General features: G+C 56.2%; 2 protein-coding genes across 6 annotated transcripts in view; both read right to left on the bottom strand.

Moving 5' to 3' along the window:
• ZNF385C (zinc finger protein 385C) overlaps positions 1-25,949 on the bottom strand; it is a 58,512-nt gene that overhangs the window by 11,731 nt on the left and 20,832 nt on the right. For 3 of the 4 annotated variants that reach the window (XM_054000373.1, XM_054000371.1, XM_054000372.1), the window contains exon 2: positions 582-724. In XM_054000373.1, coding sequence (XP_053856348.1) covers positions 582-724 — 143 coding nt within the window. Of the gene's footprint in view, positions 1-581; positions 725-17,672; positions 17,749-25,949 lie in introns of those variants that run through there. The other variant, XM_054000374.1, reaches the window with a different exon arrangement.
• On the bottom strand, positions 4,832-10,483 carry C27H17orf113 (chromosome 27 C17orf113 homolog). Of its 2 annotated transcripts, XM_054000366.1 has the most exons (3): positions 10,376-10,483; positions 8,039-8,663; positions 4,832-7,075 (listed from the first exon to the last, which is right to left on the bottom strand). In XM_054000366.1, the coding sequence occupies exons 2-3, from the start codon at positions 8,555-8,557 to the stop codon at positions 5,543-5,545; spliced, it is 2,052 nt and encodes a 683-aa protein (XP_053856341.1). In that variant the 5' UTR covers positions 8,558-8,663; positions 10,376-10,483; the 3' UTR covers positions 4,832-5,542. The 2 variants fall into 2 exon arrangements, with proteins under 2 accessions (XP_053856341.1, XP_053856342.1); XM_054000367.1 differs by lacking the exon at positions 10,376-10,483 and having other exon boundaries at positions 8,039-9,657.

Raw genomic sequence — 25,949 nt, 5'->3', positions numbered from 1 at the left:
GGGAGCGGTGCAGCATGGGGAGAAAACCACTTCACACCCAACACGGTGGTGTGTCCTTGGTCACATCCATGGCAGTTCAACTGTCTAATGGAACATCTCTAAAGATGTGTGTCATTGCCCACTCCAGGCACCTGGCTTGGTGGTCCAAGGTCAGGACCTGGAGCCCAAATGGGAGGTGGGAGCAGCCTCCCAGCACTCTGACTCCCCCAACATCCACAGCACCGGCTACATTCCTCATATCTGTAGTACATTCTCTCTCTTTCTTTTCTTTTCCTTATTTAATTTTCTACTAATGAACTCCTCTCCAGAGCTACTTTATTACTATTGATTCCAGGGGCAAAATCCAATTGATTTTGGTTAAAATGAGCCATGTTTTTAATTCTGGTACTGACAGGCGCTGGCTGGGCAGGAACCTCTCTGAGTGAAGGGCAAAGTGGGCATGTTGAACTGGCATCCAAAGACCCCAGGAATTAAACCAGAAACTACCTGGTAGGGTTCAAGGAGTAGTGCCATGCAGACAATGGACTGCTGTAGGGGAGGAGGGATCCAGCAGCCGATGCCCATCCTCCCTGGGGACTCACCGTGTTGAAGTTGGGGAAGAGGTTGAGCGGTGATGTCCCGTTGAGCCTGAAGGTCAGAAAGTGCTTGATGTCCAAGGGGGGATGAAGAGGCCGGCCAGGGATGGGCAATGATGCTAAGAGGGGGCTGCTGTGTCCAGAGGGACCTGGGCAGGCAGAGGGAGAGAGCAGAGTTAGCACTGGTGACCCCTGCTCGCAGCAGGAGGACAGAGCACACCAGACATGGCACACGGGGACATCTGCCATGGACTACAGAACCCCCCCAGGGAGAGCCCCCAGTCCAAGGTGTCTCTGGGCACCCCTTGGCTTTCCAGGCTCCAAACCAGCACCCCAGTTTGAAGCTGGATGCAGCCGCCTCCGCATCACAGCGTGGACACGCGCAGGAGTCCGAAGCCTCAAAAGGCGTCCAAACCTCCCCCAGGGAAGCAGCTCTTCCCCTGGGCTTCACCATGGAGCCACACAGCCCTGGGCTCCCCCACACCAGCACCCCCAGGGCTCCTCACCAGGGCTGGTGAGGTTTTGGCTGCCAGCAGCAGCCAAAGGACTGGGGGCAGAGGCTGAGCTGCCCCCACTCCTGCGGCACAGCCGCCACTCCCCGTCCCCCGCAAATGAACCACGCGCTCCAGCGTGAGATTTAAAAATAGCCTAGAGTTATTAATAATGTTCTGTTTCAATAGAAAACACCCGTGGGACAGAGGGGAGGAGGGAAGGAAGGCCAAGCAAAGACCTGTCTCCAGCTTGCTCCCCATCCCAACTCGGACTCATCACAGATGATGAGCACAGGAAAGCATCCTGCAAGTGACAGAGGGAGTCCCTGCCCAGCTCTGGGAGCAAGGAGGGGGGAAAGCTAAAATTAAAAAAATTAACTAAGCAAACACAATAAATAAGAAACTATTTCAGAGTGCAGTGAGCCAGAAGAGCCCATTCACAACCCACATGGCTTCACAACCCCTCCAACCCACCCACAGCCCCCTTTTCCTACAGCAAGGACAAGGTCAATGTTCCTCAGTCCTTTGGATTTTTTTGAGGTTTGGGTCCTTTTCCACCTGAAAGGCATCATGGATCCCTTGACCCGGCACAGCAGAGCCCCATCGCACCACCCCCCAGGAGCTGAGAATACTCTTGTGGGAGGCTGGCGGGCCAGTCCCCACTCCCACAGCAGAAACACTCTCCACCAGCACCTCTTGTGACAGCACCGAGCCTGAGCCCCTCCAGCCCCCACACCCTGACGCCAGCTATGCAGAACGAGGATCCCAGGCTGGTGCTGCTCCTCACTCTGCTCCACACCCGCCCCGTGCCGATCCTGCCTGGTGCAGGATGTGAGACACGCATCCGAATTTCAAAGTTTGAGAGATTCCCTGGATTTGAGCAGCGAGTGTTCGTCGCCAGCCCCACGGGCACCAACGACCTCTTTCTGGGCGAGCGCACGCAGAGGCTCTGCCACGGCGCCAGAGCCATCCCCAAGCCAGGCCTGACTCCGGGGAGGAATTACAGTTTGCTTCATCAGGCGTGCACTGATCGAGTTAATTCCAGAGTCGCCCAGAAGGGAAATCTGTGAAACCGCTTAAAAATAAATAAATAACATCGCAGCAGCAGCGAGCAGGACTGGGTGAGGGGTGCATAATTAACCTTCTGAGGCGTGAAACAGCGTTTCTACATCAAATCATTTGAGACGGCTGGGCTGGCGCCAGAGGAGCTGCCCTGGGACCCCCCAGCACACGCAGCCGGGGCCCCACGCGAGAGCAGCGAAGGCATTTGGGGCTGGATCATGAGGGGTGGCACTCGTCACAGCCAGTGCGATTTGCACAGACTGCACTGGCCTTAAAAACATAAAATACACTTGTAAAAAAAAAATATATATATATAGACATTTTAATATATATTTATATATTTTATATATAATATTATATATATATATATATGTATATATATATGTATATGGAAGGAATATACATATGGAAGGTGATCCCCAATATATGTATATTGGGGATCACCTTATCCCCAAAATCAGTGACTACAAGAAGGGATGCTGCAGCTCAACTAATGCTTGGGCTGAAGGGTTCACTCCCTGGGGAGCAGCTCCTGCACTGGGCAGGCACAGGATGAGTGCTGAGGGGACACAGACTCCCAGGGTCAGCCACCACCTGCAGCGGCTGCTGCCCACCAATGGTACAGAGAAGATATGTCAACCTCTTTGGCACATCCTTGAGCTCAAATCTGTGGATTAAACACATTTCTGGACTGGGATAAACCAGGCAGAGAGAGCTCAGAAACCCCCGTGAGACCCTGCAGATGGGCAGGTCTTTTCTCACTTGGCTTTGTCCCTGAAGCAGACAAGACCCCGAGGAGCAGGAAGAGGGCTCAGGCCATCCCAGTGAAGCTCCCCAGCATGTCACAACATCCTGCTGGGCACCCACAGGATGCTCTTGGGGCACCTTTCCAAGGTTACAGGGCCATGGCATTGCGGGTCCTGCCTTACCTTTGCTGCAGGGCAGATTCCAGCAGCAGCTGAGGGCAGTATTTTTAGGTATTAATTAGACACTCAATTAAGGAGATTTGCTTTTGGGAGAGTGGCAGGGTCCCAGGTCTGTATAGAATGACACGACCTTAGGCAAGGTGACAGGCATGGCCAGCAGCAGGTGGGGCTGTGCTGGTGAACAGGCCCCCAGTGGTTCAGCTTTTTGTCACAGCCCCTGCTCTGTCTCCCCCCGCTTTGGCAGAGGAGCCCCCACCTCCACAGCGAATGCTGCTGCTCTGGCACTGCTGGTCCTCCTGGCCAGGACACGCTCCAGGCTCTGCAGAGCATTCCAAGGGGCTGGTACAAGGAGAGGAGCACAGGAGCCACGTGTTCATGGCGTGAGCACCTGCTGCAGTTTGGGGGGGTTGTCTCTGTGCCCCTCCCCCCCAGTTCCACAGGTACAGTCCAGGCCTGACCAAGAGATGGCAAAGCCACAATGTCCCTGTTGTGGTGTTGCGTGTCCCCTGCTCGGGGCTCAGCCAGAGACATCAGAGCCTGCACATTCTCTACCTGGGGCTCAGCCCCTTCCCAGCCCTCCGGAGCTCAGCCCAGTTCCTGTTCCACAGATGAGTGACTTTTGTAGGGATCCCTTGGAATTTAAAGGAATTTTCAGCCCTACGTTTAACCAAACTCACCCCAACTGTGTCTGGCTGTCCCCCCAAGCCTGTCCCCCACCCCTTCACCCAACACAGCCACTGGACACACACCTGCAGCAGGTTTTCCTCCTGGTCCCTGTGAGGCAGAGCAGAGCAACTGTTGTGCTCTGTCACCTGCCTGTGTGAACCTCCCCGAGCTGCAGGTTTCTCATGCCAACACGAGTCTGCCAAGGACCCATCTCCGCAGACGCCGCTGCCTCAGCGAGCATCTGGTGCAGAGTCTGCCCAGGCCAGATGGAGTCGGAGCTGTTTATTCACACGGAGGCTCCCTCCTGCTTGGGAGATGTTCTCAGCAATTTTTGATGGTGTCTCTAAATCCTTACCCAGGGCTTTAAAGCTTTTGTCTCTGGCCAAGCATGTTTCCAGGAGGCTCCCCAATGCCAAAGGCTGATGGCCAGAGAAGAGGAGCAACCCCCAGTCACAATGCTGGACCATGATGGCAGCACCAGTGCAGCCCCAGCACCTCTGGAATCTGGACTAGTAACAAACAGATTGCACTGCACTGGACTCCCAGAGCAACCAGACCTGGACTGTGGGGCAGCAGATCTGCTACATCCTCCCATTTCCAGCTTTTGGCAGCCCCAGCAGAGGACCTGGTGCTCAGGATTCAACTGAGATAATGCTTCATGCTGCTGTACTGGGTTTATTGCTGATTAGAATAATTCTGAAGTGACGGAAACAGCCCTCCAAGTCAAAACCAGCAAAGCCCCACCACACTGGAACACACCAGCAGCACCCCAGCCCTGCTGGGACCACCAGACCCGTGGGCAGAGGGCCCTGAGCTCCTGGCTGCTGCAGGCACCAACAGCTCTGCCCACCTTGGGATCAAGAGTAACACTTCAGAGCAGAACTACAGGATGAACACCTCCAGCTGGTCACAAAAGCAGGTGTTGAAGGACTTTCTCCCAGACTGCAGGTTGCCAAGAGCTCAGGGTGCAAAGGGAGCTCGGGGAGGTGAGGATGTTTTGGAAAGAACAAGAATTAGCTATTGATTGGTTTTGGACCCCTGCTCATAATTTATTCTGTCCTTGCAAAAAAAAAAAAAAAAAAAGTCCTTTTAGATATCTTTATACTTTAAACTTTAGGAAAATTAAGATAGACCTTTTAAATATAGATATTTATATATGTATATTTATATATATATACACACATACACATATGTACACAATGATGCATTTAAAGTTACTATTTCCTCAGCCATTACAATATCATTCCCTAAATCTCTTGCTCTTGAAATGATCGTGACTTGATGCCACTACTAAAAATACGCTGTGCTGTGTGCAAGGAACACCAACACGACACCGCCAGGCATGTTGGGGTCGGCGCAGAGCTCGGAGGATGCACTGCCTTTTCTGCATTCACTCTCCAGGCTCCAGAATAACAGAAATCCCATATTTTTGCAGAGCATTAAGCAAAAGCTGCTGGGTATCTTTGTGCAAAGGCAATGTGACATTTGAGCTCAAGAGCTTTGCCTTCATCTCCCTAAAACAAAATAATGACAAACCCTTAGAAAAAACTCATTGCAATTTGGGATCTCAGGTGGCCCCAGGATTCTGAACTCTGAGCGATTCAAACAGAGGTTTGGGGCATGAGGGAGGGGTGGTCATGGGACCAGCATAGCTTTGCAAAGGATCCTGTTTTCTCTTCCCAGCACAGAGCAGGTCACCCTCCACTGCGGCTGCCCGGCCCCAGCAGTGACCAGTGATGTGGAAGGGCTGCGTTGAGCTGGCCCTGGGGGCTGCCCGCAGGCCCCGGCTCCTGCCCAAGGGCTCGGCCCTCACCAGCCACGCTCACTTCACCTGTGCCACGATGAAGCCAGACTCCCTCATGCTCTCATAGTACTCGATGGCCAACGCAAAGTTAAACTCGCTGATGGCTGGCCCGTCGATGGCGATCTTCATGAGGTCAGAGAGCCCCTCGTCCTTCGCAAGGCGCAACCGGCCGCGCTTCAGCAGCTCGCGGCCCCGGCTGATCTTCTCGGCAAGGGCCGAGCCCAGCGGCAAGGCCAGGGCAATAGCTGCCAGGACAGCGAAGTCTGGGAAGAGTTCATGCATCTCAGAGCTGCTGTAGACCAGCTTGACACAGAGGTCCTTGAAGGAGAGCTGGCTGAGGCTGAAGACGATGCGCTTGAAGAGGGGAAAGTCGCTCAGGGCCCTCTCGCTCACCACCACGCGTGAGTACACCTGCAGCAGGAAATTCAGCTCGCTGACCCCATAGCTGCCAATGTCCTCCAGAGACTGGGGGTAGCACTTGGGGTTGAAGATGGCAGAGAAGGAGCTGATGGCCTCCAGGACGCTGCTGGGGAACCTGTCCAGCAGGTTGCCCCGCACCCTCTCCAGGTAGCTGTCCTTCAGGTGCTCAAAGTGTTTCAGGTGCACCTGGGAGCAGTTGGCCAGCTCAACACCCTTGTAGTAGAGGCGGCTCTCGCCCTCCCGGCCGTCCTGCGGGTGCTTGTTCATCTCGCTGAGGAACTCCCGGAGGTTCTGGCCACTGGTGCTCTGCTGGGCCTGCAGAGTGGTGGCTGTGGCTGAGACTATGGGCTTCAAGATGGAGAGGTCAAAGTCCTCGATCTGGAAGAAGCGACTGAGCTTCTGGAAGATGGGGAGAACATCCAGGAGGATCTTGGTGAAGGCCACAAACTGGAATTTCTTGAGCTCTTCGCAGAGGCCACGGGCCACGGGTGAGCGCTCCGCCTCCCTCTCCAGCAGCAGCACCAGTGTGGGCCACGAGGAGTCGATGGCTTCTACAGCTGGGAAGATAGAAGTCCAGTGGATGGCTTTGGGGCTCCCGAGGTCTATCTCACAGAGGTCCAGGACTCTCCGCAGCTCCTGCAGGCTATCGCCTTCTCCCTGGAAGCTGGAGTAGAGCCTATACACGGCATCCACGGTGGTCTCATACTTCTGGAGGTATTCAATGGTGCTGATGCTCTCGGCCAGCAGCAGGGAGGTGCCATGGGACAGGCAGTGCACCTCAGTGAGGAGCGGGCAGAGCGAGGTCAGCGCCGTCCCCACCCCGCTCAGCCACTCGGCCACCAGTGAGGCACTGCCAGCGCTGAGCCAGGTGAGCTTCATGGTGGGGATGCCGAAGGAGCGCATCACCTCACCCACCTTGCCTGCCACAGTGGAGGCCTCCCCGGCAGGCAGCTCGAAGCTGCCCAGGAAGGTGGTGGAGGTCTGCCCGTTGCAGGGGGAGACAGTGGTGGTGAACATGGCGAGGCTGCGGTGCTCCAGGACGTCCACCGTCTCGTCCACCACCAGCCCAATGAACGGCGAGGCTTTGATCCTGTGCCTGTCCTCGTTGTGGAGGACTTTGGCAATGGCTGCCTGGGCCAGTTGAAGGAGGGGTGCAGGGAGGGAGAGAGAAACACAAATGAGATTCAGTGGGAGATGGGCAGCACCGGGCACAGAGTGAGCGGGTGGGCTCCCACCCCACAGGGCATGAGCCCCGAGCCAGGGAAAAGCCCTTACACTAGTTGCACACACAGAGGCTGGAAATCGCTTTCTTTTTCCCTAATAAGCTTTCTCCTCCTGCTCCCGTTTGGCAGCTCAAGCACCATGGGAAGCTGCTGAGAGCTTTTTGTCCTGAGCTTGGGGTCAGAGCCCCACAGATGCAGCAGGACACAGCACCACCAGCAGCACTGACCCCTCAAGCCGCCAGAATCCCGTTCCCAAGCCCCCACCTATGCTGGCAGTGAGGCAGGATACCAGGAACCCACCTGCCCCATTCAACTCCAACAGTTCCACTTCACTGGCCCAGCAGGGGCAGGAGCAGCAGCAAAATAGCAACATTTTTTCCATCTTTACTCATTTATTTACACTCCCCCCATTTCAGGCAAACTCCCCAGTTCGGAGGGAAAACTTCCTCTGTGTGTGAGTGCTGCAAGGATCACCACAGGCTAGGAAACTTAATTAGTGAGTTTAGTCTATCTGTAGCAAAATAAAGCTCTACAGAGAGCTGAAAAGCCTGGAAAACAGCCAAAACTCACTAAAAATTTAATTTGATTTTAGCAGGAGTGAAGCATTCATAAAATTCAGAAATCCCTCTTAAACTCTCCGGCTACTTGATCTTTCTGATCACTCAGTTTAGTGCAAAAGAGGCAAAAACCATGTGCTCATGTGCTAATTGAACTCCTGAGACAATTAGCTTTCATCCTGCAAAGCAGCCGGGCAGGCTCGGGGAGCTCCCGCACGGCCGGTGGGCGCGGGCACCGTCCCTGCCCTGCCAGGCACAGCGGCCACGCACCACAGCGGCCACCCAGGTGCAGCCCCCCAGCCCCCCGTACACACCTGCATCTCCCTGACGCTGCCAGGGTGGTAGTGCTCGCTGTGCTCCGAGGCCAGCAGCGCCTGGCACAGGTTGAACTTCTGGAAGTTGAGCAGGGAGGAGCACTTCTCATCCGGGATCTCTTCCTTGGCCATCCAGTAGACGGTGGTGAGGACGGCCACCTTCGCCGGGTTCACCTCCACCTTGATGACCGAGCGCAGCTCGGGGTGGCCGTGGACGCGGGTCTCGAAGGCCAGCTGCTCCCGGTTCACCGCCAGCGCCTGGCGGTGCGCGCCGGAGGTGACGTGCCGCAGCAGCGCGTGGCGCTGGAAGTTGTCCGTGCCCACGGTAAAGGCGTTTTCCGCTTTACCGTGCTTGTTCTTCACCAGTGCCTGCCGACACTCTATGCAAAACATGAGTTTCCTCTCATAGTCAAACTCCAGCCAGGTAAATTCTTCCTTCCAGTGCTCATTGAAATAGCGTTTACACTTTTTATTGGAATTGGAAGTTTCCCCAGCTGGCTTTTTCCCTGGAGGCACCATACTGCTGTGGCTGGGAAATCAACCACGGCTGAACCACACTGTGCCTTGAGGAGCAGCGTGCACATTTAATTTAGTAAGAAGGTCTATTACCACTCTCCTGGTCCGACTGGAGATGAAAGAGACACAAGGGAAATGGGATTAGGGCCCTGCAAACCTCAGCCAGGGCTCGGCTGTGGTGGCACAAGCGACAGTGGCACGGTGACAGCGGTGCTGAGGACAGGTCAGGCTGTGCAACAGCCCCAGCACCACATGAGGGGATCCCATCAAGCACCTCATCGGCACCACCAGAAGCTCTTGGTGTCACTGGTGGGACTGGCGCACACACAAATGCTCCCATCAGCACAGGAACACCCACATGCTTCCCCTCAGAGCAGCCTTCCCCACTCTGCTGGCAGTGGGAAGGTGAGGAAGGCTCAGCACTGGCTGAAACACCCAAAAAAGAGCGTTCAGCCCTAGAGGAGCAGCACCCGCGGCTGGCAGTGAGTGCCAGGGCCCTGGAGCAGAACAAGGGTGACTGGCAGCTAGCTCAGACACACGTGCTTGTGTGCTCTCAGTCCTGCCTGGCTTGTCCCTCCTCCAGGGAATTGCCGAAGCCGTGGCAGGTCCCACAGCAGCAGAGCCATGCTTTGCACGTTCAGTGGCATCCCAGTGTCCCTCCCAGGGGGAGACACACTGGATCCACTCCAGGCCAAGCTCCCAAATATCTACTGAGCTAGAGGCTGCAAAGCACTTAAGCATGTAACCAAACCGGGACTTGAAGGGTTTAAGCATTCACTTGACCTCCTCCCTACACTTCAGGCCTGCTCAGTCTGAACTCGCATTTCTCCATGAACCGGACTGAAAATCCAAACTGAGCCTTGATAAAGGTGTTGGTGACAGGAGGGGGAAGAATCCAGCGCTGCATGGGGAAGGGGGAGAACCAAAACTCAGAGGGAAAAAGAAAGAACACGGACACTGAGCAGCAGGAAAACTGGGGAATACCATCAGTCCACGTGACTTGCTGAGACACCGATGATGAACTTGGGGTTTTTCTGAAGATCAAGCCCCCAAACCAGAGCCATTGCCACAGCACTGTGGGAGCAGGGGGAATGAACCCTCACATTTCAGGAGTTAGAATAACACTACGACTCCCAGTGCTGCAAAAGCCCACCCCCACCGAGCCAGTGCTCCCCACGGGGTGCCCTGGACAGCGCTGGCAGGTGGCCCTGGAGTGACCTGGCACAGCGACCCCATCCATCCCTGCGCCGGGCAGGCACCGAGCTCCTGGCTGCAATGGCCCCAGGGGGAGCATTCCTGTGCTCTTTGCCTGTCACTGACCCCATTCGCTCCCAAGCCATCCCCACAGCCCCCCACTAGCACTTGCTCCAGCAGAAGCTGCTGCCTTGAAAAGAAAAGAAAAAAGAGCAGCAATTAGTGTGTGGGATGCACGAGGCCGGGGCGGGGGTTGGGATGGAGCAGAGCGCCGTGGCACCTCTTCCCACAGCACCCATTCCCGCAGCACCCGCGGGGCTCTGGCACCAGCCCAGCACCCCTCACTGCTGCTGCCCACGGGCAAGAGCAGCACTGCGCACCGTGGCGGACTCGGCAGCAGCTCGGGATGGGGGTCACACTCCGGTCCCCCCAGCAGCCTGCTTCTCTCCCCGCCAGCAAGTTTGGGCAGGATCAGGATTTACTTGTGAGAGGACAAGTCCTGCCCTGAGCCTTGTCCCTGGCGCATCAGCCCTGGCTGCGGTCTCGCCGTGCCCGAGAGGGTGAGCGGAGCAGCCCCAGCGCCCAGCCCAGCGTGCCCACCCCGCTCACCCGCCCCTACATACGTACCATGGAAAGGCTGCCATAAGCTTTGGGCTGGGGGGCTTGCAAACTTCCCAGATTTTAAATAGGAAAAAAAAAAAAAATCATCTAATTTAAAAAAAAAAAAAAAAAACACACAAAAAAAAAAAACCCAAACCAAAACAAAACGAAACCAAACCCAGCCAAACAACGCAAAGCCAAAAATAAAACAAGAAGCAGCGGGGCGTTCGGGAGGCGGCAGCACCCCCCGCCCCGCAGCCCCCGCGGCCCCGAGCGCGGCGGCTGCGGGAACAAAGCCTGCGGCGGCCCGCGCTCAGCGGAGCACGGGAGCGGCCATCTTGCTGCGAGGGCTGGCTGCCGCACGGGTGCTCCCGGCAGCCCACGGCGGCAGTGGCCACTAGCGGCGGCCGGGATGGCATGGGGAAGGCCGCGCGGCCGTGGCCGGGCCACGGGGACAGTGGACGTGGTGGCCGCACCGGCCCCTGGGGAGGGGGAGCCCACGGAGCCGTGCCCTGTGCGTGCCGCATGCTCACCTGCCGGGACCCCTTCCCCCAGGCTGCGAGGAACGATGGGCACCAGGTGGCCCGGGGACTGCTAGCCTGGGTCCCTCGGCTCACAGCAGGGTGAGCTGCAGGAGTTTGCAGCCAGCCAGGACGGGCGTTTCTGGGTTTTGGAAGTGTTCTGCAAGCAGCCGTGGGCAGAGCAGCCCCCAGCCGTGGACACGGAGTTTCGGCAGGATCACAAGGCTTACCTGCACTCCCGGTCCACAGCTGCAGGACTGGGGCAGAAACCCAGCCCCTTGCCCCAGGGCTCCCTAACGAGCAGAGGGGTTCCTCACATCCCAAAAAGCTTTCTTACAGCAATAAATGCAGGTGAAATTTAGAGCCTCTTGACTACTTCCAGAAAGAGAATTTTGCTTTCCCCGAACAAGGCTCCTGAGAACTGAAATCCCAAGGGGCACCACTGTCCCGTGGGATCCCTGATGGGAACCTGGCTCCTTGCTTCCCAGCACATATCCTGTGCCTGGGAGCTGAAGGATGCTCCCACCCAGACTCGCCCTTCTCCCGGTGTGGAGTTGGGCCATGAGGAGGGACGTGGCCCACTGGAATTCGCCTGGATTAGGAGCTGCATTGTGCCTGGCTCCGGCTGGCTCTGCACCAGGGGGGTCTGGCGGCCCCCGGTTAATTCCTCTCTTTAGGCTCCTCCACATATCCCGGGGCAAGAGGCTCTTCCTGCGCTGGGGACATTCTTGCCGAAGTGTCAGCCCAGGGTTAATGAGAGCAGGAGGTGGTGAAACCAGAGCCGGCTCCTGGGGTGAAACACACCCGATTTATTCTTGTGCTAATGCCGCGAGAAAAGAGGATTGAGCCTTTAAAATGAGTTTTTAGGCAGGAGCCTGCTGCATCCCCCGGTCCCATTCCCTGGTTCCCAGCACCCAGAGCAGGACGGCAACGGTCAGCGACCCCAAATTAGCAGTGGCCAGAACCAACTCCAGTTCCCATGGGGACCCCTCCCCTGCAGTGGAATCCACGGGACCAGTGGACTCCAGACGAGAGCACCTTGTTCTGCCTGCCCCATGCAAGAGCCAAGGCTCAAACCACTGACCCCTTCTCCCCTGCAAACCCATTCCTGATGGAAGCCTCAAGCTTTAACAGGAATTTTGGGCAGCATTTGCAGGATGTCCCTGACCCTGCCGAGCACTCTGCCCTCACATAGCTGCCGGATGTCAGACGTCCTTCCTAAAGGAACTGGAGTGGAGATACTCCTGTTTACCTCCATGTAGCAGCAGCAGCCGCCTTGGCTCGAGCCAATTGTTGCTATTTTTCCCGACTGTGCCGTGCTGGGTGGGCAGGTGCCCAGAGCACCAGCACATCCATCATCCCCTCGGCTCGAGGGAGGCAGCAGCCATGAGCCACAGTTTCCATCTGAGTCCCAGTTTCCATTGGCATCCCACACCTCTGGCAGCCAGAGCAGACCCCACTGGGATTCTCCAAGTCGATCCCTGGCACCTCTTCCTGCACTCCAGCCCCACATCCATGGATGGGCTCCCCGAGGGTTTCTTACTGCATCTATAAGAAGCTGAACAGAAGAGACCAAACCCAGCAATATTACCCCAAAAATTTTTTACATCCCCAAGTCCAAAGATATTTATGAGATTTTGTTTCCATCCCTGCTCTAAGCCAGTCAGGCTCTGGGAAATGACGCACACTCTTCCCGCAGGGAAGGGGAGGTGCTGGTGTTCCAGAGCTGCTGACCCCAGGGAGCCCATCCCTGCTCAGCCCCCAGTTCTCCTGCCCACCCACCTTGCTGTGCCTGGCTCCACCAGCCCTCTCACCCCTGGCCATCACAGGGCACGGGGTAGGAGAGAACCAGCACCCTGCAAGTCCCTGCTCACCCTCTGCACCCAAAACCCCAGCTGTGAGAGCCCCCAAAATGAACTGGAACATGCAGGGGAGGGAGGACTCATGGGAGCTGCCCGGCTGCATCCCTCGCACCCGAAGGTGGTGACAGCTCAGTTCAATCTCTGCCGTGTGTGGCGGAGGGGGAAGGCTGCGAGGAGCCGCTGTCTCATGTGGGAGAGAGCACCCGGCACCGTGTCAGCTCAGCCAAATTAAAAATACTCCTGCAGCCCCCGGGCTGGTGCCTGGACGGGCGGATCTGGCAGGGACACGGCCTGCAGGATGTGCAGACACTGGAAGGGACGTGGGGAAGAGAAGGTGTTCCCACACAGGGAAGGGGATGGGACACACACTGGGGGACCTCAGTGTTTCCCAGCTGGGTCCCAGCTCTCCTGCAGCTCAGGGTACTCAGGGGGCTGTTCCTCCTCTGCTGGGGCTGCCCTTCCAGCACCACTGTGGGCACAAAGACTCTGGCTCCAGCACGCTCAGGACCTGGTGGAGGGGCTTGGATGGGCAGTGGGCCATAGGTAGGGAACCATGGGGTGCTACTGGAGAAGCAGCCGCCCAGCTTGGTGACAGGGGATCCCCACACACACCCCACTGCCAGCTTGCAGGATGCAGCCTCGTGCCTCTTTCCCCTGCACAGCTTTGTCACAACCTTCAGCTGCGTGATTGCAGCTGGCAGGGAACAAGCCTTGAAATAAACTCAGATGACATTCCTGCAAACTCTGGACATGGCCACAACAGGATTACTGAGCCAGGCTGGGGACGGGGGGAGCATGCTCATCTCTCCCCGCCGGCGACCCCAGCTCCCGGCTGAGGCTCCTCTGAGCAGCAGCTGAGAAGGGCAAAGCCCTTTTGTCAAGGAGCAGAAGCAGGGACAGGGTGATCTCGCTCCCTGGGCTTCCTCCAGTCCATGCACCTGGTCCTTGGGAGGCAGCTTGGCTCTATCTTTCTCTCCAGGAGCTATAGGGAACTTTACCCCACAGCACTGATATCAAAAACAGCTGCTGAGGAGCAAAACTGGATATCAGTCTTGCTCTATCGAGCATCCTTTCCTCCCTTGTCCACAAACATTGAGCCCAGCTCCCTTTGGATTTTAATTCCCAACGCTCCCCATTTGCCAGGTAGTGATCTGAAAAAAAGCAGCATTTAGGAATGCCTCCTGCAGCAGAGATCCCAATCAGCTCAGTGTCCTCTGTGTCACAGCCAGCAGTCCTGCCAGGCCAGTGCAGCCCAGCCAAGACCCCACCAACCTCTGCCACAGGTCCCGAGGGGCTCAGGAGGGATTTGGGCTCATCCTGACTGGAGGCAGTGGAAGGGAGGTGGCAAGCACTGAACCCTGATATGGGCTCCACTGCCCACAGCCCTGCCCACCCCTCCGTGGGTGGTGGGGGAGAGGCCAGGGTCCTCCCTGGAGAGATGGAGAGCTCAGGAGAGCACCAGAGCCCCCGATCAGTTCAGCCTTTATTCTGGACACTGTTTAAATTGTAAAAATTGCAGCCAAGTCCAATTCATTACAGCCGAGGAACGGCTGACAGAAATGAAAAGGGAGAAAAGCTCCTCAGATTGATGCTTTCTCACCATTCCAGTGAAATAACCAATTTGGAACAAATTAGGGGCTCCCGTCTCCACCAGCCTTTTGAATTGCCTCCAAGCCAACGCACATTTTTCATAGTGCAGCATTTCTTCCATTAGCAGTGAAAATTAATGATTTCTATTATTGAAGCACCTGAAGGCAGGTGCCTCCCTCACACAGCCGGGGCTGGGCTGGCACAGAGCCCCCAGAGAGCCAAGAAGACCCAGAAGAAGACAGCCAGGTTCAGAGAGGATAAGTGACATGGCCAGGGCCACCTGGTAGGGCAGCGGCAGAGCCAGGCTCCAGCCAGTGGCCATCCCTGCTGGGCTGCTCCCTCTCAGCAGTGCCATCCCAGACGTGCCAGAGCACTGCACACCATGGTGACACCCAAACCACTGCATGTGACAGTGTCACAGCTGTCCCCAAACCCCCCCAAGCAGTGAAACCATGTGGGCTTCAGCCAGTCCCAGCTTTGCTTGGGTAGGGGGAAAAAGGGAATTGCCCCAAGGGCGCCCACCAACTCAGACTTCAGGAGAGCAAGTCCTGGGGGACCAAGAGGGCTTTCAAACCCTAATCCACTCACATATTTTCCCTCCCAAGTTTTAGAGAGACCAAAGCCTTTTGCCTCCCCTCGCCTGCTCTCTGCTCCCATCATTATTCCCTGAGCACAGCTCCCCAACAGCTGAAGTACACAACCCCCCCTGCAACCACGGCTGCCCCATGGCCAGGATGGTCATGCCTAGGGTTTGGGAGATGACACACATCTGTCATTATTTTTAAATTAGATTTTTATTTCCTACCTCTAGTATTTCATTGTAATTTCCGCCACTCCTACCCAGGCCATGCTAATATAATCACTCTGGAGGAGAGTGGGAGCAGCCAGCCCACTCCTTCCAACATCCCGCTCAGGAAAGGCAAAAAAAAGCAATCTGCTAAATCCCCAGCCCCTGCAGTCATTACAAGCTCAGGGACATCAGGTGGGTGCTGAAACAAACCATCAAAGCCTCAGTGCCGCCAGCACCTGCCAGGAGCATCAGCACTGAGAAACTTAAAAAAAAAAGTTCACATTTGCTCAAAATACTTGTTAGCAGTTCATTACTGCAGCAAGGTGAGGCATAATTAAAAATGGACTAAAGGGATTTGTGAATTATATCCTCGGCTTGATGCTGGAGACGCAGTGATATTTTTTAGCCCACATCATCCTGGAGGTCAAGATTAGATGACAGCTTGGTCTAAAAATACTCTGAAGGGGAGGCTGAGTCTGTTGGAGGAGGTCAGAGCCCCCCATGCCCCCCCCCCAGTGTTGCTCAGGGTTGAAACCAGGGGACAGATGCATCCCCCAGGACATTGCTTGGAGCAAGCCCCAGTAATAAAAACAACTGCTGCATTTACAGGGAAATCCACCCAAAACAAGCACAGGCAAAGCTTGGTCCCACCATCTGCCAAAGGAGCCCCAAAGCCAAACCCAGCAGCTCAGTGGGACCAGGCTCCCCACACTGCCACCCCCAGAAGTCCCAAGAGGGCTGAAATCACCATGAAAGCACTATGACCACCACGTTCTTCCCCCTGGAGCAACATGGTCCTGGCATGGGGAACGTCAGTGAGCCCAAGACACTGCGGGGTCAAAATTGAAACTTTAGTGGCTATTCAATGTTTCCTCCATATCTGAAGCAACAGAGTGAAAAGCAAGCTCTGGGGTTGGACTTTAGTTTGTCTTTTAAGCCTGCTTTGCCTGACAAGTACTCCAGATAAATATCCCGAGTAGTGTTACACGTTCCAGAGAGACAGGGAAAGACATTTCAGAGAAAAGATTGTGTTTCAAACTATTAGAAAAATTAAATTGATCTACGGGAGACAGCTGGGGCCAGCTTGATCCATGGGAGGCAGGCACTCCAACACAGGCACCTGACTGATGTGCAGGCTAACAACATCCATGTTCCTGGCTTGGTCGCCCTCGGGCAACCATGGGCACCCACAAGCACACGTTTCCAGAGGAAAGCGAGTGCATGGCAGCCTGCAGACGTGCCCGTGCCCACACAGATGTGCACAGCACACACACAGAGAAGCGGCACCGCTGCCCACAGGGACGTGCCAGACCCATCACTGCCAGCAGCCAGGGGCCACGCTCCCTCCCCAGCACCTGCCGCAAAGTTAACGCTGATTATAACAAAACCACTAAAATCACCAGCCCCGAATCCACACAAAGCCAAGAACAGCATCATGTTCTCTTTGCTGCCGCTGCTCCGCTTCTCCAGTCCGTGCCAGCCAAGCCTGGTCACGGAGCTCCACCACTGGCCACCTGGCCACCCTCGCAAGGACACTGTTGGTCACTCTCCCCCAGCCTCATATCACACAAACAGCATCGAACGTTTGTGTCGCAGGTGCAGCAGAAACACAAGTTGGAGCTGACACCCAGACAAAGAGCAAGGGCAAAATCCAGCCCCGTCAGCACACAACCTTTTCCCTCCTCTTTTTGCAGCCCTGGGAGAAATCAATAAGATGCAGTGAGTCAAACTCAGCTTGAAGCCCGTAAGTAATTAGGATTAGCAGGCTGGGAGCCGAGGGAACAGGCTGCCTCTGTGTTGGGCGGGGAGGGACCATTTTGTGGGTGTAGGGTACAGCCTCAGCTGATGCAAATAACACGAGCAGCTCTTTACCGGGGTTTTCAGGCAGAACGGCAATAAGGAATGGGAACGACATCATTTGCTTAGAAACAGGAAAATCTCATGAGGATAATTTGGGGTGCCAAGCCCTGCTGGGAACAGGATGGGGACCCCACAGGTGAATCAATAGTTGAGTGTGATACCGAGCCCATTCCCAGCCCCTCACTCTGAGCCCGGACTCCTTGAGTACCGCTTATTCCGGGGGTTCTTTCCCGGCATTAAATAACCCACCTCACTGTTTCACTATTTAGAGTTAAGTTAGTGACCAAAGTGGAGAAGAGACCCCCCCCCCCACACACACACACACAGTCTGCGCAGAGCTACCAGCAAAATAACCACATCGGTGTGTTTCTGTCCATGAAGAACAGCTCGGGCGCTGAAAAAAGTGCCCTTTCCTCCAGCTGAAGGAACCCGGCAGAAGACGGGAGCGCTCAAGCCGGGGCCGTGCGGGGAGCGGTAGCTCCGGGACCGCGGCGAGGCGATACCCCGGTCCCCCCCCCCGCGAGCCCCACCGGCCCCCCGACCCCCGCACGGCCCCCGAGCTCCGCAGCTGCCCCGGTCCCGCTGCACCCCCGAACAGCGACTCCGCCAGCAGCGAGCCGGGGGATGAAGGAGCGATGGAGGGGAGAGAGATGGAGGGCGACGGGGAGAGATGAGGCTGCGGGAAAGTTGCGTTTACCCACCTAGAAGCATTTTGGATGCGGCTGCGTCGCCTCCGCGCTGCTGGTGCCTCCCGCTCGCCGGGCAGAGCTGCGGGCAGGGCCGGGCGGGCGCACCCCGCTCGCTGCCGCCCCTCGCCCCGCGTCCGGCCCCGCCTCGGCCCCGCAGGAGTGCGGGGGGAGAAGCTGCCGGAGGTGCCGGGTATCAGCGTGGAAATGGGCGGGGGGACCGGGCGCTCCCTCTCCCCGCACAGCCGCCCCCGCGCCGGGGCTGCCCGAACCCCGAAACTTGGGGCGAGGGGAGGGAACCCTCAACGGCTCCGCTGCACCCCCGGGGCTCTCCCGGAGAGTCCCCTAAGGTGACTGCTTTGGGGTGACACGTGCCAAAATGTCCTTGTGGGTCTCTGCTGCCAGGTTTGTTCGGGGAGAGAAGATTCAGCAGCTGCCACCGACCCCGACCCCCAGGAGCGGCTCGCCGGCAGCAGGGACGTGTCCCTGCCTGGTCCCTGCTCCGTTCAGCCCCAGCCCTGAGTGCTGGAAGCACACAGTGCCTGACCCAACCATGTCATCAGCCTGTGGGGTGACAGGAGTGGACACGGGCAGCCTGGCCCGGGTGGGGTGCTCATCTCAGTCCCCCATGATTGGGGTTTTCATGAGCCCAGGGCCTACTACCCTCCCCATCAGTTCATCAGCACAGACTGTGGCAGCTGGGCTTCTCATGGCAGCACCTTCTCTGTGCTGATTTTTGGCTTCTTCTCAGGAGGTGAGGCTCATTACTTGCCTACATTGCTGCCCTTTAAACAGGGATATGAAAAACTTGCTCGTGAAAAGGGGAAACAATCACCTCCCCTGCCTCCCTGAATAGGAGACAAGAACAAGGAAGGAATTAAATATTTTTCTCAAGTCAAACAATACAAGGAGTTGGGCAGAAACCGCTGGGCCATAAGCAGAGTGAAAATTAATCTTTAAACCATGAGATGCCTGAGTCCCTTCCCGTGTGTCACAGCCAGACTAGGCACTTTTGGGGTAAGTTACGGAATTTTGGTGCACTGAAAAGCACTAAAGCCATCAGGACCCCTCTGGGCGCTGCTGCTGGGCTACAGCACACCATGGGTCTTTCTCCCAGACTTCACCCTGGCTTGGCTGGCACCGGGGCAGCACTGGCAGAGCCCCGGGCAGGGTGTTGCTGTCAGGGTCGTTAACAGCAGCAGTAAGTTTAGCCGGGGCACTCGCTAATCCGGGATTGACAGCTGGCCCCGCACGCCTGGCCCGGCCTCCCGCAGGCTATTTAAACCCGATATTAATTTGTTTAATGTCATCAACAGTTTGGTGTTACTGCAAGGAGCGTCGAGCAGAGGGAGCTGGAAATGTAAAGACTGGGAGGAGCAGGGGGCTCCTCCATCCCAGAACGATGGCTGTTCTCCTTTCCCCAGGGATAACCACAAGCCTCGAGCAAGTCTGGCATCTCCTGACCTCCGGCAAGGACCGGCGGGATGTGCAGCCCTGACCCCCACTGCATCCTCCACTTACACCCAGCCCTGACCGTTCTACCCAGCAATTCCCTCAATAAATCCTCTCCCAGCTGTGGTTCATGCTGCATTTATCCCAGCCAGGCGAGCAGCTCCTCGCCATGGCTGAAAGGGCTCGAGCTGGAGTGACACGGAGGGGTGGGAGGGAGGAACGGGGTGTGGGATGCTGCACTTTGTGGCCGAGCCTTTGAGGCCAGCTGGAGCGGAGGCTAATTGCAGGTGCTGATTACAGCCCCTGCCATTAACGCCTCCGGCCCTCCCAGCCCAGCCCAGCGCATCACTGGAATTTCCCAGCTCTGCACTGTGGGTCTGTCCAGTGCATAACTTGCTATATTTGTCCGTGTACCCCAGAGCTGGCCTAGGGCAGCAGCACAAACCTTCCCACAGGGTCCAGACCCACATCCCCATCCCAGCGGTGCTGCCAGCTGCCCCCATCCCAGGGAGCAAAGCCCGTGGCTGCAGCTCCCCAAAACCTCCTCTGTGGGATGAAGCTGCTGAAGCTTCTACCCCGGAGTGGCTGAGAAGGGTGCCCGGGGGCCATGAAAACCAGCTCCACCCTCCCGTGGGAGGCACTAAAAAAACCCCAGAGCCAGCACGGGTCAGATGCCACAGCCCCTCGTGGTCACCACTTTCCAACACAGGTTGATGCCCACGTGTGGGACACTGATGGCTGAACATCCCAAGGGTGTGGGGATGGAGCCAGAGAATTTCTTGTGAAATGGCCCCAGGCCCCAGCCCTCAGCCTGCAGCTCATCACACCCATCCCGGGAGAGGCAAATCCCAAACACGCATTAAAGCCCGGCTTGCTTGGGCAGGTCTGCTCGAATCCTGCCTGTGGCTTAAAGGACGAGGGAAGGCAGGAGGAAGGGGAGGGTGCTCAGGCTCAGCTGTGGCACCAATGTCACCAATTCGCTGGGTTCTTTGTGACAACAGACTCCAGGAACCACGACAGAGGGATTACTCCGAACCCCGCTGAGGGCAGTGTTAAATTCTTTGCTGGCTGAGGGACGTCCAGGACTGGCTCTTCTCAGCCTTAGACTCCAGAGGCAGCCTGGCAAATAGTGACCAGAACTGGGCAACGAACACATCAATAAAGGAGGAGGGAGACAGGGATAAAAGCCCAGCCAGAACTGCTCCCCTGCCCAAGTCTGCTGAGCCTTCCAGAGCCTTTCTGGCTGACTTTGTTCACCAAGGATTTAGGGTATAATTTGGGGGTGAAAGACGCCAGATAGGATCAGGACTGATACACCTGGAGGATGTGTATCGGTTTTCTTCTGCTCTGTAACTTGAGCCCCATCAGAAGCAGAAGGCTCCGGCTGAAGCAGCCGCCGGCGGTTCATCCCTGCCGGGCCAGGAAGGCAGGCGCTGACCTTTCCTGCTCCTGAGTTTGCTCAGGATTAAAGTAACATATTTTAAGGGCTGAATCCTCCTCCCCCAGGGGGCTTCCCACACAAAGAGAATGGGGTTTGTGGCTCACAGTCCCCCATGACCCCCCTGATAAACAGAGACTTGCCAAACTGCAGAGTTCACAGTGCCCACCCAGATCCTTTTTTTTTTTTTATTAATCCTCAGTTTTTTAATTAATCCTTCCTGCAGGTTTCTGCTTTTATGCATTTAAAAGGAGCAAACCTGGGAGCTTTGTGTCAGTGGAGGGGTCTGGCGATCCTGGGGGACACACACCCCCAGCTCTGACCCCCAAGGATGAGCCAAGGTGGGCAGGGCTTTGGTAGTGGGGCGATGGGCTGTGCCTCCCGCCTTCATCATCTTTCCCAGGGAGGCTAATTACAAAGGCATCCAGGACACGTCTGTGAATAGGGTGGAGAAACTGGATGACCTAAAAATATTTAATTATCAAGAAAAGGGGTGGAAATTACACCTGGAAATAGTTTCAGAGAGAGAGTGTAAGATTTTCCATCTAATTGACGTCGGCCCTCCTGGAAGGGGCAGGGCAGACGGTTCCACCTTGCCACCACACTTCGGTTCCCCCTAGCCCAGTGCAGATTTCCTGGGGGGCCACAGGGCCCATATGGAGTCAACTGGGGTTTGGCATGGAAACCAACTACCCAAAATCTTCTGGATGCTTAATTAGCATGGGGTGATGCTGTGTCTGGTCTTGCCCATCAGGTTCATGCTTAGCTTTGGCCCCTCAGGAGCTGCTGGTGCCCAGGGAGCTCATCTGGGCAAACGCTCTGGTGCCACAGCTCAGACCACACCCGAGACCCTATGGCTGGCACAGCAATGGCCACATAAATGAAACTGTTCCTCATAAATCTGTGGCTGCAGAAAATACCAGAGGTGAGCTGGAGCAGTGTTGTGGGCAAGCTGTCCAAAAGCAGTGATAACTCAGGAGCATGAAAAAGGAAGGGAACTGAATTTGAGGTGAGCAGGCAGTGCCTGCAGGCAGAGGCAGCCCTGCTCCAACCGCTCCAGCAGCTCCAACAGCTCCTACTCACATACTCCAAAAGCAGAGCTGGGGCAGCCCAGGGAGGCTGCAGGGAAAGGCCACAGTCCTTGTGCTGGAAGGACACACGGCTATGAACAGCAGTTCCTCACAGCCAGCTCATCCAGAGCTCTGCACCACTCTGCTCCCAGTGTCACCAGCTTTCCCAGCAGCACCAGGATCAGAGAGCAGGGCCCTGGGTCCCCTTGGACCCCCAATTCCAGGCTGTGGACATGCCTCCAAAAGCCAGAATCCCATTTTCTCCCTCTGCACACCCGCCCTGACACCATGGGGTTATGGAAAGGAGAGCTCACTCTGGGAAAGAGGCAGAAGCATGACGAGGGGAGGGAGATCATCTCTTCAGAGAAAATTTTATATTGCTTACGACTTACTGTCTGGGAACATAAAACAGTTTAAGCAGCCGACCCTAAATCACAGTGACAGCTCTACACTACCCACAACCCCCTGCTTGCCCTCCCCCAGCTCCCCCGACCTGCCTCCCCTCTCCCCATTCGCCTGGTTCCAAACGCTCGCTCCTCCCGTGTCCCCGGGCGAGCAGCACACGCGTGTGCGCACACACGCAGAGACACAGCGGGCACGGAGAGGGGCCCGGGGCTGGAGTCCGGGGGGAATGAGCTGCGTTTCCATCACTGAGACGCGGACAAGTCAATTCCCCGTGGCTGTCACCCCCTCTCCAGTCCCCCCCGTTCAGTCCCGGTGCTCTTTGGGACCGCGCCGGGGCACGGGGCGGCCGCGCAGCCCTCGCACGCACAGCCCGGCCCCGGCACGACCGGCTCCATCCAGCACCTCTAATCCCCAGTGACAGCCGGGGAGCGGGAAGCTGCGGGATGCAGCTGTGGGATGCAGCAGGATGCTCGCCTCTCTCCCGTGTCAGAGCAGGACAGTGGCTGCCTCCTCCTGAGAACAGCAGAGCCCCCCGGGGGTGCCAAGGTCCCCCAGGGGATGTTTAAGACACAGCAGCCCCCAAGTGCTCGGGGGCAAAGCCAAGCCCTCCAAACAGGAAGCGTTTGGATCCGATGCCTGGGGTGGCCACAAGAGCCAGGAGCCCGACCCTAGAGCATCCCCATCACCGGGCACCCTTCCTAGGGGACATCACCCCACCACCCCTGCTCAGAGCTGCCGATGGAGCTCTGGAAAAGGCCCCTTCAGGCTCAGAGCTCTCTCGGGACGGGGACCAGCGGGTGCCGACAAGTTGGGGCATGCTCACAGTTTAGCTGCTGCTTTGACCACTTTTTTCCCCTGCTTAAAATAAATGCCAGGTTTCCTCTTCCAAATCTGCTGAGCTGATGATGCTACATGGGAAATCGTGAAATATTCCATGGCTACATGTTCCTCGTTGTTCTTAATCCACTTCTAATTAATGTCACGTGTGTCTCAGCCCTGAGCTGAGTGGCCGTGAAACACTATTGAGGCAATTTGACAGCAAACCGACTGAAAGAAAGTGACAGCAAAATCCGCGATTCAAGAGGAATGGCTCACAACTGCAGGGCTTAAAAATAACACGAGACAATTTCCTACTGATTTTTTTGGGAAAAATCGCCACTGCCAGCAGTGCAGCACAGCCTCTGCCAGCACATCAGTGGCACCCTGACACTCCCATGGCCCGGCAGCCCCCACCAGCCCACACAAAGATGATACTTGATTTATATTATCCGACCTTGATATATTTTGGCTTGATCTCTATATTTCTTAGGGCAAACCCCTTCTATGGATGCAGCTGGAGGATCCACCTGAGCAGCCAAGCCCCTGCCATGGGAGGCCCCCACCTCCTTCATGCCCCAGCAGCACAAGAAAAGCCCTGCAGCTTCTCTGTGTCATTTTATGGCCAAGAGTTTAAATGTAAAGGATCTTTTTAGAATAAGTGTGTCAGGGAAAAATATCCCTGAAGCTCTGACCAGAACTGGGGTGCAGAGCCAGAGGTCAGAGTCCTGGTGGGGAAGGCTCTGCACCACAAAAACCTTCAAGGCAAAGCTGACCACTGATCAATTCATTTTCTATTTGAAGCTACTGACTCAATAAAATCAGAGATTAATTATGCTACAGTTATTAATCCACAGAAAGCTGAATAACTGGGCGTTTCAGAGGGACAGCAAGCTAATGGGGTATTTTCTGAGGATTTGGAAAGGGAGCAGTTTGTTCTGGATTCATGGGCCAGCACGAAGTTGATGTGCAGGGTCTGGGCTCATGTGCAGCCTCTCACACGGCACCCCCAGGTCCCTTCCCCCACAGAAACTGGAGGGTTTTTTTGTAAAAAAAAAAAAAAAAAAGAGCATTTAGTGAAACAGGGCTTTTCTGCCAGATCCCAGTGGCAGGGCTAAATCCCTCCCCTCCTCAGCCCTCCCAGCCCTGCCCCCAGGAGCCTCAAGGGACATCCCTGCACCCCATCCCTATGCCCCAACAGGAAGGGAGAAGCCTGGGAGTGAGCAGAGGGAAGGAAAATGTACAATTACCCAATTCAGCTTCTTCAAATTATTCCTGATCCCAGCCAGCATCTTTAAGACATGAAAAAACCATTATATTTCTCCCACTGAGATTCCAGGTTATTCAAATCTGATCTGAAAAGCTATTTTTGCTCATCTTTGTTCACAGCTGAAGGGAGCAGCCGAGGCCAATGGAGCAGGAGGACTCCGTATGTTTGTCCTTCATAAATTCACAGAAGCTTAAAATCTGAACCCTGGTGCTGCTCGGGCACAAGATATTGATCAGCACCTGGCAGATGCAGGGTCTGTCCCAACCAAATGTTAAATTCCTTTTAACACTTAAGCTGGGCATGGATCTGCCATTGGGAAGTTTGGGAGAGCCCAATGTGCTGCCAGTGTAGCTGTGATGGACGCTGTGAAGTGGCTCCCATGCCAGCTAGGTACTGGCTTGTCCCTGCCAAATTTCTCCAAAAAGTCCCAAAAGCAGGAGAGCAGCAAACTGCTGCAGGAGGAAGCAAGAAGGAGCATTTCCTCTGGCATTGCTGGAGCAGGCCCTGGCAGCACCAAGGCTGGGCACGGCTGGGAGCTCTATCGAGGGCAGATGTGAGAATGTCCCAGCCCCAGCTCAGCGGTGACATGACTGCTGCACCCCGATTAGTCCCAATTAGACCCTAATCCCACATGTTTGCAAACTATTTAAATCAATACCTTGGGATTATTGCAGACAAAGCCCCACTGAACATGGCTGAAACCGACTGGTGGGTAATGAACAGCTGAAAGGCTGCCACAGCAGAGAGCAGTGGGGGAAGGAGGAGGGAATGCAGCTGAGAACGAGGTGCCAGAGCACACAGAACAGGGTCATGGAAAAGGAACATGGCCCAGGATCACAGAGCAGCAGCATAAAATGGGATCACACACCCGCCAGGCTGCCCATGGTCAGACCCACCAGTTCCCCTCCCTCTGCTGCTCTGGGTGGTTTTCAGGAGTTGTCTCTCAGCAGGGCTCTCCCAGACCAGCCGAGAGAACAACCGTGGGCTCCTTGGTCAGTGCAACAGGCGACAGCCCAGCCTCAGGCACTGCCACCCCAGCCCTGCAGGAGCCATTCAAGGCCAGTGGGTTCCCTGCCAGCTGCCAAAATCAGAGAGCTCATCTGGGACCCCCCGTGAAACCCAAGATAATCCCACCAGCAGCTGCCAGCCCCCTCTGACTCCCAGAGCAGCCCAGGCTCCCCCGGGGGCCCAGGTCCCCCTGCCAGGGGCCCCGCTCTCTGCTGCAGGCCCAGCGATGCTGAAGCTGTCACAGCGATTTCTCTGCTCATCTCAAACTTTTCTGCTCCCAAACACGCATGGACAGACATTTCAGTGGGTAATTGGGAAACCAGGACCTTTCCCTTTGCAAAGAACTGTTGTTCCAGGGCTGTGTTGCCAAGGGAGGGGACAGCACCAGGCAGCCCCAGTGTGAGGCAGGGTGACAGCACTGGGAAGCCAGGGAGAAGGTCAGGGTACATAATACGGGATATTGGAGAGGAGGAAGAGCTTGTGACACAAATCAGCCCCAGGGCACAGCTCCCTCCAGGTGCTTTGGCCCTGCCTTGGCATCGGTTCGGGGGAGCAGCTCAGCAGCCTCCAAAGCCAAGAAAAGTGGTTTGAGTTGGGCTCGGGGATTGTGTGAAGCCTCCTGGGCATAGGAGATGCCTGAACAATGTGTCCTTCCCACGGACCCTGGCCAAAGGGGTATGAGCTGCTGTCAGCTCAGATTTGCCAGGAAACCAGAGCCTCGTGCTCCAAAGGAGAGTGCTTCCCTCTGCCTTTCAGGGACATGGGGGCTGGCAGAGCCCAGACACAACGCCCTGGTAGCAGTGTGCATGAGCTGTTCTTTAAATCTCATTACT

This window comes from Vidua macroura, chromosome 27 (assembly GCF_024509145.1).
Source record: "Vidua macroura isolate BioBank_ID:100142 chromosome 27, ASM2450914v1, whole genome shotgun sequence".
In the NCBI taxonomy this organism is placed as follows: domain Eukaryota; kingdom Metazoa; phylum Chordata; class Aves; order Passeriformes; family Viduidae; genus Vidua; species Vidua macroura.
The sequence above is the reverse complement of the archived record's forward strand: the minus strand, read 5'-3'. Positions and strand labels throughout refer to the sequence as shown.

Bases quoted from the DNA above. Each gene is read 5' to 3' on its own strand.
- C27H17orf113 (XM_054000366.1), bottom strand. From the start codon at position 8,557: ATGGTGCCTCCAGGGAAAAAGCCAGCTGGGGAAACTTCCAATTCCAAT. The intron at 7,076-8,038 runs GTGTGTACGGGG...CAACTGGCCCAG, and splicing joins GCAGCGTCAGGGAGATGCAG to GCAGCCATTGCCAAAGTCCT.